The 13,925-nt window shown below is 44.7% G+C and overlaps 1 protein-coding gene across 1 annotated transcript in view; it reads right to left on the bottom strand.

Moving 5' to 3' along the window:
* The window catches only part of CLUH (clustered mitochondria homolog), a 91,638-nt gene extending 79,436 nt beyond the window's left edge, over positions 1 to 12,202 (bottom strand). Inside the window, exon 1 of the mRNA XM_083379653.1 lies at positions 11,672 to 12,202. Within this exon, the coding sequence (XP_083235779.1) occupies positions 11,672 to 12,005 (334 nt within the window). The 5' untranslated portion in view covers positions 12,006 to 12,202. The remainder of the gene's footprint in view (positions 1 to 11,671) is intronic.
* Positions 12,203 to 13,925: the final 1,723 nt, after the last annotated feature.

Genomic DNA, 13,925 nt, shown 5'->3' with positions numbered 1-13,925 from the left:
CATTATAACTCTGCTGCATAAGCTGCACTTGCTTCCAATTTCCTTCCAGGTGCAATTCAAGGTGCTAGGTATCACCTTTAAAGGCCTACATGGAATGGGACCACGTAATTTGCAGGACCACCTCTCTTTGCTTGTCCTTCCAGATTGCAGGACCACAGAAGTAGGGTTGACCTTAACTTATGGAATACCCACACAGGCACTGACTAAGATAGGGTGAGGATGTTTGGGTGGTTGTTGATCCATCCTAAGGGGATCACTGAGGCACTGGATTTGGGTTGTGCTTTATTTTATGATTTTATATTTTCTATTTTATATTAGACTTCTTTGCTTGTTTTTATAGTTTGGAGTTTTGCTGTTGTTGCTGTTGAGCCAGCCAGAGTTGTGTCTTAAGACGGGCAGCCAAACAAACCTTTTACATTACGTACATAATTGCAAAGCAATGAAGATTGCTTTGAAGATTGGGATTTGGGAAGAAACCAGTTTGAAGAATGGTTGTTTGGCTGCAGCCTCAAGAAATACAGGTAGTCCTCGACTTACAACCATTCATTTAGCAACTGAAGTTACAATGCCACTGAAAAAAGTGACTTAGACCCAGTCCTTGCAATTACAACTGCCATGGGTTCAAAATTCAAGCGCTTCCCAGCTGGCTTCCAACAAGCAAAGTCAATGGAGGAAGGTGGATTTAACGACCACATGGTTCACTTAACTCAGGGGTCTTCAAACCTGGCCCTTTTATGACTTGTGGACTTCAACTCCCAGAATTCCTCAGACAGGCACGCTGGCTGAGGAAGTCTGGGAGTTGAAGTCCCCAAGTCATAAAAGGGCCAAGTTTGAAGACCCCTGACTTAACTGCAGTGCTTCGCTTAACAATCTTGGCAAAAGGGTTGTAAAAGCGGTGTGGCTCACTTAACCCCTTTGCTTAGCAATGGAAGTTCTGGTTCTAATTGTGGTCATAATCTGTAGTTAGGTTTCAAAAGTCAGTGAGAATAAAATAAAAGCAGAATAAATAATAATAGGCTGTGAAATACTTCTACAATCAGAAACATCAGCAAGAAGAAATAGAGGTTTAATGAAGAACTTATCAAATGGACAGAGAATTATATTCCATAGGTGGAAGGAGATAAGATGGGGGCAGATTAGGGGCCAAAGAAGAAATGTCATATAAAGGTCAGTGTTTTAAATAAAAAGATTATTTCCAAGTAGCTGTTAGGATTTGAAATCCCTATTAAAGCCAGCTGGACTTGGTTTACAAGTAAGTAGATAATAGGACACACACACACACATCCCATACGTACATAACCCCCACACACATTTTCCCCTATTAGTTTTCTTCCGAGTTAAGGTAAATTCAGTTCATATGCTCTTGAACATGTTAATATCCTGATCCAATAGGAAAGGGCTTGTTGAAATGCAAATGTCTTAATTACGTCATTAACTTAAAAGACTGCCTTCATCTTATACTTTAACCCTAATAATCTGATAGTATTTATAACACTGGTATCTTGCATTGTAAGAGTAGAAGTTGCTCTTAAATTTACATAAAGATTTGGTTTTCCAAAGTGAGCTAAGCAAATTTATGTTAATAATGGTTTACTGAATGTGGGTTTATACAACATCCTAGATTAAAAAGCATTCTACATTCCTTATCATTACAAGACTAAACCAGGGCTTTTCAACCAGTGGTACGGGTACACCTGTGGTACATTGGCACCTGACAGGTGGTACGTGACCATCCTAGAAAAGTGGTAGCAGGGGAGGGGAATGGCAGCACCGCACAAGCCTGACCGAGAGATGGCTGGAGCTGCAGGGTTGTCAGGGCTCAGCGGAGCTCAGCGCTGATCCTGGCACTTTTGCTGAGCCCAGAAGAAGCGCCGATCAGCTGGAATGTTGCAGCATCTCCAGGGTCTTGTGATTTACATTCAGATGCTTGGCAACTGATGCATATTTATGACGGTCACAGTGTCCCAGGGTCATGTGAAGTGACCAAAACCTGCTGCAACCACCCAGCAGAGGGGGAGGGGGGATAAAAACCAAAGACCCCCCACCCCACCCCCGCTGCCAATCCTCAACAGAAATGCTCACAACAATGAAAACCTCGTACAGGAGGAAGAGTACTGCCGGACGGGCAGGCAGGCAGGTGTCTTGCTCGGCTGTGGCTTGGTGGGGCACTTTTTCCAGTGCCATTGTAACTTCGAACAGTCACCAAGCGAACTGTTGTAAGTCGAGGACTACCTGTACTTCATCACTTTTTTCTGGTCCTCAGGTTTTTGACACCTTGCTAGGCGACTGGTGATACTCGGATATTGCCATATCCATAAGTGGTACAACGGGTGAAAAGGTTGAAAAGCCCTGGACTAAACCATTAGTCCTTGACTACTCTACTCACAACTTTAATAGAAAGCCTTCATGGTGCTGAACGTACCTTTTTTTGACCAAAATGTATAATCTGCAGTTCGTCTAATGTTGAAGACAAGCAGCTCAGCCCCTTTGCTTGTCTTCTCTTTTGTGAGCCAGGCCTGTGATGACTGCACTGTACTACAAGTAGTCTTCGACTTACAACTAGAATTGAGCCCAGAATTACAGTCATAAATCGAGGTGGCCATTAGGGTGGGTCATCACATGCTCAACCTCATTTTACTGTTTTTTTCGCAGTGCCTAATTAAGGGAATATCATGGTCGTGAAGTTTTTCCCAATGGGCATTTTTGGCCAGAAACTAGAAGTCAAAGGCCAGAAACTGGCAAAATAAATAAAATCAAAAATTATGGGATGCTGCAAATGGCCATAAACGCAAGCCTGTTGCCAAGTGACCAAAATGGAATCATGTGACTGCTTGCGGCCATTGTAGCTTCTCAAATGGGTCATAACTGGTTCTAGAATGACCAACTGATAAGCAAGGACTTTCTGTATAAACTTTTTGCATATAATCTAGCTTTGTTTTCTCTACATTGTGGTAAACCATACTTGGTTCTTACAACATAGGTAGTTCTTGACTTACGACCACAAATTTCCATTGCTAAGCAAGACAATTGTTAAGTGAATTTTGCCCTACTTAACATTTTTTTGCCACTGTTGTTAAGTGAATCATGCGGTCATTGAACAAATCTGGCTTACTAGATTGCCTTTGCTTATTGGAAACTTGGCTGGAAGGTTACAAATGATGATCATATGACTCTGGGACAGTGCAGCTGTCATAAATACATGCCAGTTGCCAAGTGCCTGAATTTTGATCACATGACTGTGGGGGGGGGAATGCTGCAATGGTCATAAGTGTGAAAAACGGTTCTAAGTCCCTTTTTACAGTGTCATTATAATTTTGAACAGTCACTAAAGGAATGGTTGTAAATCGGAGTAGTAATAATGGTGAGAGGGATCTTGGAGTCCAAGTGGCCAGTCACTTAAACATGAGCCAGCAGTGTGCTGCAGCTGCCAAAAAAGCCAACACAGCGCTAGGCTGCATTAACAGAGGGAAAGGATCAAGATCATCTGAAGTGTTAATACCACTTTACAATGCCTTGGTAAGGCCACACTTGGAATACTGCATCCAATTTTGGTCACCACGATGTTGAGACTCTAGAACAGAGGTCTTCAAACTTGGCCCTTTTATGACTTGTGGACTTCAACTGTCAGAATTCCTTAGCCAGCATGCATAAAAGGGCCAAGTTTGAAGACCCCTGCTCTAGAAGGAGTGCAGAGAAGAGCAACAAAGATGTTCAGGGGACTGGAGGCTAAAACATATAAGGAACGGTTGCTGGACTCTAGTCTAAAGAAAAGAAGGACTATCTCAGGGGCTGCCACAAAGAAGAGGGAGTCAAGCTATTCTCCAAAGCACTTAAGGCAGGACAAGATGCAATGGATGGAAACTAATCAAAGAGAGAAGCAACATAGAACTAAGGAGAAATTTCCTGACAGTTAGAACCATTAACCAGTGGAACAACCTGCCTCCAGAAGCTGTGAATTCTCCAACACTGGAAGTTTTTAAGAAGAGACTGGACAGCCATTTGTCTGAAATGGTATAGGGTTTCCTGCCTGAGCAGGGGGTTGGACTAGATGACCTCCAATGTCCCTTCCAGCTTTATTGTTATTTATTGTTATTAAAGACTACCTGTATTCCTGAAACTGCAAACTCTTGGCTCATGCCATTTACCATTGTTATGCCATGACTTCACCCACTGGGTTCATTAAACTAGACTAAGTCAAAACTAGGGATACATATGATAATATGCAGCAATGTGTGGATACTAGCACTGATTGCTTCTTGCATGGATTAACGTAGTGTAAGATAAAGGGCAAAGGTTCCCCCGCACATGCATGCTAGTCGTTTCTGACTCTAGGGGCCGGTGCTCATCTCCGTTTCAAAGCCGAAGAGCCAGCGCTTGTCCGAGGACGTCTCCGTGGTCATGTGGCTGGCGTGACTAGACGCCAGAGGCGCATGGAACGCTGTTACCTCCCCACCGTAGTGGTCCCTATTTTTCTACTTGCATTTTTACGTGCTTTCGAACTGCTAGGTTGGCAGAAGCTGGGACGAGTAACAGGCGCTCACTCTGTTACGCGGCACTCGGGATTCGACCCGCCAAACTGCCGACCTTCTGATCGACAAGCTCAGCGTCCTAACCCACTGAGCCACCGTGTCCCCTTTAACGTAGTGTAGCAAACATCAAATAGTTGTTTGGCTCTTCTTGCCACCTTCCCAGCTCCCTTGCTGAAAAAAGGGGAGGGGAAAAGGGTGCCCGATTAAGTCTTGGCAGCAGGAAGAGGCCAACGCCTTCTTAACACTTTCTCTTACTTTCAAAACTTCCCAGGATCATAAATGATTGGCTGAGAGAAAGGAGAGTCAGTTAACTCCTTGCAAAAAGCAGTGTGGAAGGCGGAATTTATAGAGTTCTATAAATCCATTTTAGTAGAGAACCATAAGAGGTAGCTTGCTTTTCTAGTGCTACAGGCATGAAAAAATGCAATCTTATACAATGCAACCTAAGACACTAATATGTTGCATAACAAACACACCAAAAAGAAATACCTAATCCAGAAACTGTTCACCTCTTCTCAACATGTACTATTAATGTAACACACACACACGCACACACACAAACACACAGAGGCCAAGCTTTTCCCAAGCCATTTTTATACCCTTTTCAGCAGAGTGCCCTACAGTGATTAACATCTTCCCCTATCACTGGTCTTTGAAAAAACTTAAAAATATTCACTACTAAATGATGAGTTTTTATGCTCGTTTTCAATTTTAGTTTAGTTTAGTTTAGTTTAGTTTTATTTGATTTCTATACCGCCCTTCTCCCTAGGGACTCAGGGCGGTTCACAGGGCATATATAAATAACAATACAAAAGTTAAAAGAAAATTAAACCAGTGCCCAGTTAAAACAACAATAATAAATACTAAAAATCAATTTAAAAACCCATATTCCCCCATCAGGCCAGACCAGCTAATTCAAATAAGTGGGTCTTCAACCCGCGACGGAAGGATCGGAGGTCCGATGCCATCCGGAGCTCAACCGGCAGTTGGTTCCATAATGCCGGAGCGCCCACAGAGAAGGCCCTCCCCCTGGGGGCCACCAGTCGACATTCCCTGACTGGAGGCACCCTGAGGAGGCCCTCTCTGTGGGCACGTACTGGGCGGAGGGAAGTTGACGCCGGCAGCAGGTGGTCCCCGAGGTAACCCGGACCCATGCCATGTAAGGACTTAAAGATCATAACTAGGACCTTGAACCTCACCCGGAAGACAACTGGTAGCCAATGCAGCTCGCGGAGCAAAGGTGTAACATGGGAGTACCGGGAAACTCCCAGGACAACTCTCGCGGCCGCATTCTGTACCAGTTGGAGCCTCCGAGTGGTCTTCAAGGGAAGCCCCATGTAGAGAGCATTACAGTAGTCAAGGCGAGAGGTCACGAGCGCATGAGTGACCGTACACAGAGCATCCCGGTCCAGATAGGGCCGCAACTGGCGCACCAGGCGTATCTGGGCGAAAGGCCCCCTAGTCACGGCCACTATATGATCTTCCAGAGTAAGCCGTGAATCTAGGAGGACTCCCAAGTTGCGAGCCCTATCCACGGGGGGTAAAAGCTCACCCCCCATAGAAAGAGATGGAACATTTTGAATGTCCCGGGATGCCGGAATGTACAGCCACTCAGTCTTGTCAGGGTTGAGTTGAAGTCTGTTCCTCCCCATCCAGACCCGAACCGCCTCCAGGCAACGGGACATCACAGCGAGGGCATCACTGGGGTGGTTTGGGGTCGAAAAGAAAAGTTGGGTATCATCGGCGTATTGATGATACCCAACTCCAAAACCACGAATGATCTCACCCAGCGGTTTCATGTAGATGTTGAACAGGAGAGGCGAGAGAACCGACCCCTGAGGAACTCCACAAACGAGAGACCTCTTTCCCCCTGAGCCAAAGAAATATTTTGTAGAATTTTTCAGTGGTGGGATTCAAATATGTGAACAACCGGTTCTCTGTATGGATGCCACTTCCGGAAGTCCATTCTGGGCCTGGGCAACAAAAAAATTAGCTACTGGTTCTGCCAAAGTAGTGCCAACCGGCTGAATCTCACCACTGGAATTTGCAAGTTGTGAAGGAGAAATTTTTGAGAGCCAGAAGGATGTGTTATACATTCTTATGAACAAAGCAATCCCATTGTGTCTGATCCAACCATTTTAGTGTAGACTGTAAATGCCAAAGGTGATTACGGAGACAGGTGACCTATCTTCATCAAATGTTATACAGTTTAAGGTGCGTTGTAATGTCCATAATAATAAAAAAATTGGGAAAGTGTGAGATGGGGGTTGTGAAGAAAGACAACATGGTTTCTGTTTCTGCGGGTGAATAATATAGCTCTTCTGATTCTCTTCCCATAAAGGCAGAATTATTTCAAGCATGCAAATACACAGAATATCTCCTCATTATCTCAGTCTAAGTATTAAGACTTAAGTATGATCTATGCTACACCATTGTTTGTTATAACCCTGGTTCATGGGGAGTGGAAACACCAAATAAATTGAGTCACATACAACACAAGAAGCTACAACCAAATGAACTACATTAATCATGCAAATAATGTAACTGTTTTAGCTTACAGTGATGTAGAAATGGGGGTCTCTGAATAAATGATGTTTTACGACTCAGTATCATTAGCATAGATCCTGAAGCTAAAACTCAAATACTTTGGCCACGTAATGAGAAGGAAGGACTCACTGGAGAAGAGCCTAATGCTGGGAAAGATTGAGGGCAATAGAAGAAGGGGACGTGAGCTTAGATGGACTCCAGAAGATGGTAGAGGACAGGAAGGCCTGGAGGAACGTTGTCCATAGGGTCGCGATGGGTCGGACACGACTTCGCAACTAAACAACAAAAAATCATTAGCATCCAGATTTCAACTCTTCCAAGTGTGATGTGTCAAGAGAGATCTATGGTTAGATTGCAGTTTCTCAGCATTTACTGAATTGATTTTTATGTGCCACTCAAATCACTATTCCAGTGTTTCTCCACCTTGAAAACTTTTAAGGTATGTGGACTTCAACTCCCAGAATTCCTCAGTCAGCATGTTTGCTAGGGGATTCCGGGAGTTGAAGTTTCGACAACATTGCTAAGTTTGAGAACATTGTTATAATCAATCCAGAGAAATATAGAGGGGAAAGGAGTTAACAAAGCAAGTAAAAGAACCAAGAAGTGGACAAACCAGATATAGTTTGCTTGACTGCAAGACTGGTGTTTAATGATGTTTTACCACAATACAGGTAGTGTACTAACTTAACAACTGCAGTGATTCACATAACAATTATGGCATGGAGGACTGTAAAGTGGGACAAAACCCACTTAACAAATGTCTTGCTTGGCAACAGAAATTTTAGGCTCAATTGTGGTCATAAGCTGAGGACTACCTATATGTGTTTGCTGTCTTAATGAATTCTGGGCCTAGGATTTCCTTCAAATACAAAAATTGAATGCTACTGGTAAGCTGACTATGCAAAAAACTATTCCTCAAATACATCAAGCATACATTGTACTGTATCATCTTCCCAGACCCAGTTGATAAATCTAGCTCTATCTTTTATATGCTGCATAGTAACATGCAGTATACACCCTGGTGCCAATTCAAGCAGAACCCCCAGATACCAAGGCAGTCTATCCCAAGCATATTATGTACAATCTTTTTATTTTCATATTTTTCTCTGTAATTTTCCATTCTGGTTAGCCATTACAGGAAACTGAATGCTCAGTAGATCTTTGCCTTTAATAGCAAACCATACCTAGTTATCAGTTTTTCTTGAGTTGATCACTTACATCAAGAGGAATGCATTTAAAGGAATAGATTATACTGCAGAATGTTTTCATATGAAAGGACAGAAAATTCTGCATAATCCCCCACAGAGGCTGAGTGTCTTAAGTTATAATGTATTTTGGGGACATTCAGTAGCAAGTTTTGCAACCCATCCCTTGGGCTTGTGATCCACGCATTAAGACATAGTATGTGTGAACCCAGCCAACTGTGGCTTATTAAATGAACCATTCTTATGCAAATTGTGGTTTAGCACAGCATCTGAAGATAATCATGCAGTAGGTCATATCCAAAAGGAAGCTGGTCCAGATTGGTCCTAATCTCTTCAAGAGAAAGAGATATTCAGGTCAGGAAAGGGAGTATCAGTGGGGAACCAGAGAGAAGCAGATCTGATAAGAAAGTCTTACTATTCGAAATGGTCTCCCCTTGTTATAGGTTCTCATAAATTACAAGAATGTGCTATTATGTCAGATAGCAACTAACCAAATGTACAGTTTCTAAATGGCACCCTCAAAATAACATTGCCTTCCTCCAATGTTGTAAACCTTTGTTTACTGAGGCACTCCAGATGCATTTAGATTATATGCAGGTAGGCCTTGATTTACAACCATTTGCTTAGTGAGTGAAGTTACAACACTGGAAAAAGTGACTTATGCAAGTTTTCACACTTATAACCATTGCAGCATCCCTGTGGTCACGTGATCAAAATTCGGGTGCTTGGGATGTATTTATGACAGTTGCAGCATCCCCATGGTCACGTGATCACCTTCTGTAACCTTTCAATCCTACTTCCGACACGCCAACTCAATGGGGGATGCCAGATTTGCTTAAAGACTGCATGATTTGCTTAGTGACTGGGAAAAAGGTTGTAAAATGGGGTGCAACTTAACTGAACTGTCTTGCTTAGCAACTGAAATTTTGTGCTCAACTGTGATTGTAAGTTGAGGACTATCTGTAGTTGGTGGGGAATTCTAGAGTAATAGGCACAACTCACCTGGAAAGCACCAATAGGAAAGGGCTGGTACAAGAAATATCAAGAGGCACCTACCACCCCCACAGATGTTACCATGCTAACAGCTGGATTAGAGACACTGCCTACACATACATAAAGCATTAACATGAATTCCCCTGCAAAGTATGTACACTGGATGAGGAACGTTGCATAACAGAGGCCTAGTACTGTAGTGAGCAGCCTGTGTCCTGCGAAAGCAGACTCAAATTGCGTCTGGAGGTGTTCAAAGAACAGAAATTCACAAAATTCACTCAAACCAGCATTTTATGAAGAAAGGAGAGCTAAAACCCTTGATAGTTTTCTTGGTGGAAGAAATTGTGTATTCTTGCACCAAGCCACGCTAAAACCACAAGCTAGATTAGTAGCACGCAACCAAGAGGCCTCTGTGTTTTGGACTTCAACTCCCATAAGCCCTCAGGCCAGCATGGTCAAGGGTTTGTGAGATCTAGTGCATCTGGAGGACATTAAGCACAGGTTAGCCATTTCCACAGGACTAGGCCTTTGCAAGCCTAGAGTCCTAGGAAAGCTCTTTACCCAGAAGGTTACGTAGGGGTCACAACATTTACAGAGCAGAACCAGCCTCCTGGAAGCCAAGCGAGGAGGGGGGGGAAGTGAGTGGAAGCTGGACAAAGGTCACTTATACTCAAGATGAAAAGAAACGTCATTCTGGATACAGATGAGTGTACGGATATGTTATACACACCACTGTCTCATGGCAACTACTAAAAGTGGGTTCATCCCCAAAAGAAATCATGCAAGAATAAACCCGGTACATAAGAAGGGCAATAAGTTAAAACTACTAGTAATATAGGTAAAAGGGGAGTACTACAGTTCAGGTAAGCCCTACATCTTCACTCACTCTCTTCCACATATGAAGGAAGAATAAAAAGGATCGATCACGCGGAGCTCCGTATCCTAAGATTAACCCACTCTATATTCTTAAGAGCATGCAGGCTTATTTATCACTTTACAATGCACACACAACAAAGCAACAGTATCCTATCAGCAAAAAAAAAATCACAGGTATCATTAATATTATTTGTTATGGCCACCCTACTCCAAAAGTCTCTGGTCATGGAGACAAGCAGATATGTGAGAAATACTTAAGCTTTCCCTTGCATGTTAACCAACTTACACCAATGGTTAAACCTTCCAGAGCATATTCTTTGTGGCTTGCACTTGAGTAAAGTTGCCTACAACGGAAAAATCAGTAAATCTGCTGCGTAGAAGTCTGTGTTAACGTGCTTTGAAGATTGAGGGGGTCAGGCTGGCCGCAGCAAGAGCAAAATATTCTTGCCTTTGCACAGTCTCTCAATATTTTTTTTTAGGTTAAAGTTACTGCGATTACGATTGCTTCATATGCAGAATACCTAAGGATTCAATAACTCCATAACTTGACTGAAGCTTTACCAATCACCAAGGGTGGAAAAAAAAGGAGGAGAGGATTCTCAGGTTGGGAGAAAGCAAAGACAAGGCTTCTTCCCAGCTCTCATTTCCCCCAACTTCTTCCAACCCAGGGCCCTCTCTCCCCAGGCTGTGCAGATTGCAACCCGCCCAAATCAGCCCTGCAATCTTTCAGCCGCCAAAGTAAGGCTCTCTACTGGGGAAAAAAAAGTGCAACCTTGGCTTCGAGCAAGGTTAAAGACAGCCTGGGAGAAATGCAGGCCTTGGTCAGTCAGAAGGAGCAGGAGATAATCCCCGAGGCTGACCCAGGAATCCTTTTGCTCCCAAATTCAAGCGAAGGAGAAGGGGGAGCAGAGAGGCCCGTTTGCCAGCTTCTCCGGTCTCCCACCACCACACACACACACACACACACACACACACCCATCTCCACGTTTCAAATCCTACCATGCGGCTGCAGCTTACTCTCTGGAACAGCGTTCTCCAACCTTAGGAACTTGAAGATGCGTGGACTTCAACTCCCAGAATTCCCCAGCCAGCATAGCTGGCTGGGGAATTCTGGGAGTTGAAGTCCACGCATCTTCAAGTTCCTAAGGTTGGAAAACGCTGCTCTGGAAGACCCTCTTCAAGAGGGCAAGCTAGTAAGTTCCCACCTGGTAACTCCCTAGGAATGCCTCGGCCGTGTCTTGCGGGGGGAGGGGGCAGAAAAGACCCCGCAGGGCCGCCGCCGCCGCCCCCCCCCCCACTCCGAAGAGAGGAAAGGGAGTTAAGTTATCCCAGGGTAGCTACCTCGCCAAGGGAAGGGGAGAAAAAACGAGGTGAGGATCGGGCGCAGGAGCAAAACGGAGGGGTTCACCCCGGCGGAAGGTAGGGAAGGTGAACCGGGATTAAGGGAAGGGGGAGAGCAGGAGGCTCTCCTCGGATCCGTAGCCCGGATCCGTAGCCCGGATCCCCCGCGTTCTCACCCACCTGCGGGTTCCCTCGGCGGGTCCTTGCCGGCGCTCTGGCTGGGCTGTTCCGCCGCCGCTCCTCCCGCAGGAGTCATCTCGTCCGCCTTAATGACCATGGCCGGCTGCCGCCGCCGCCGCCGCTCGCTGCCTCGCTTCGCCGCCGGCCCTGCTGCGCTGCCGCTTGGAAGGACAGCCAAGCCCGTCGCAGCCCCACGTGGTCCGCACTTCACCTCGGCGGCCGCTCCAACCCCTGACACGCCGCCCTCGGCCGCTGGCCCCGCCCTCTCACCCTGCCTGTCACGGAAGCCTCGCCCCCTCGAGCCCGACGGCGGCCGGCCGGGGGCAAAATTCATTGCGTTTTTGCGAGGGGGGGGCGGACGGAGAAGCTGGCGGGGAAGCCGGCAGTTCCTTAAAGGGGCAGAACTGAGATATTTTTTATTTTATTTTATTTTAATTCCATTTATATCCCGCCCTTCTCCGAAGACTCAAGGGCGGCTTACGAGCTTAGCAGTAGCCTTCGTTCTATGTATATGCCTGCTTATTAGGGCTTTCACACACACACACACACCCAAGCGGCATTATTACAAAGTCAGCTTAATTGAGTCCCAAAGTTGTCTTAATCTTTTCCGTTTTTATTTTATTTATTTATTTTTTATTTTAATCCCATTTATATCCCGCCCTTCTCCGAAGACTCAGGGCGGCTCACAATCTAAGAAGCACAAATCAATGTGCTTTGCAATAGCCTTCATTCTATGTATATGCCTGCTTATTAGGGCTTTCGCCCCCCCCCCAAGCGGCATTATTACAAAGTCAGCTTAATTGCCCCCAACAATCTGGGTCCTCATTTTACCTACCTCGGAAGGATGGAAGGCTGAGTCAACCTTGAGCCTGGTGGGATGCGAACCTGCACTAATTGCAGGCAGCAGGTGTTACTTAAGGAGGCATTAGCCCACTGCTCCACCAAGGCAGATAGAGGATAGGGGGTCTCCAGAATTCTGGGAGCTGAAGTTCACGCCTCTGAATGTGGCTAGATGGGAAACTGCAATACAGGCAGTTTTCAACTTACAGCCGTTCATTTGGCGAAGTTACAAGGCATTGACAAAAGGGAGTGACGACCGCTTTTTTCAGACTTGCTGCATTCCCCACACTCACCTGATCAAAAATTCGAATGCTTGGCAACTGGCATGTGTTTATGACAGTTGCAGTGTCCAGGATCCATCATGGGATCAACTGTTGTGATCTTCTAACAAGCAAACTTCACAGGGAAGCGAGATTCGTTTATAGACGGTGTTACTAATTTTACAACTTCAGTGATTCACAATTGTGGCAAGAAATGTTGTAAATGGGGCAAAAATTCATTTAATCTCTTTCAATTCGAGGCAGTTTGGTGTAGTGAGTAAGACACCAGGCTAGAAAGAAGGTGACTGTGAAAAAACCTTAGGCATGAAAAAACAGGCTGGGTGACTTAGGGCCAGTTACTCACGCTCAGCCCAACCCTCACAGGGTTGTTGTGAGAAAATATGTTGGCTTCCTTCAGTTATTTATAAAAACAATAAAGATAGGAGCTCTGGATAAGTTTACTTCATTTTTTGGGCAACGGTATGCCATTGCCTTCTTTCAGTGTTTTATCTCCAATTTCTCAGCCGAGTTAGTGTACAGGTCTGTGATTTCCAATTATTTACCCATCCCAGTATGAACCATGTTTTTGTTTCCAAGTCCAGACCAGCTCAGCCAAATTTGCTTTCTTTCTGACCATAGCAGCTGTAGACAATATGTGATCATCTAGATCAATGTTTCTGGAACTTGGTAGTTTTAAGCCACAGACTTCAACTAGCTGGGGAATTTTGGGAGTTGAAATCCACATGTCTTAAAGTTGCCAAGTTTGAGAAACACTGCTCCAGATACTGGACTACAAATACCATCCCTACTTCACTATCTACTATGCTGATAAAGTCCCACAACATTGGGTAGATCAAGTGCTGCCATTCCTTGCACTATGGGCCTAAATGAGTCAGTGTGCCTGGCTGAGGAATTCTGGGAGTTGAAGTCCACAAGTCACAAAAGGGCCAAGTTTGAAGACCCCTGGCCTAAACTGTGCAATGGTTTGTTTTTAATCCCAATCTCAACTCAGAGGCAGTTGATCATTGTTGCCCTACAGTCCTCAACTTATGAACACAATTGTGAACAGAATTTCCATTGCTAAGGCGGTTGTTAAGTGAGTTGTGCCTGATTTTACAATTTTACAATCTTTTTGCCATGGTTGTTAAGTGAAT

This window comes from Vipera ursinii (genome assembly GCF_947247035.1).
Source record: "Vipera ursinii genome assembly, chromosome: 1".
Taxonomy (NCBI): domain Eukaryota; kingdom Metazoa; phylum Chordata; class Lepidosauria; order Squamata; family Viperidae; genus Vipera; species Vipera ursinii.
The sequence above is the reverse complement of the archived record's forward strand: the minus strand, read 5'-3'. Positions and strand labels throughout refer to the sequence as shown.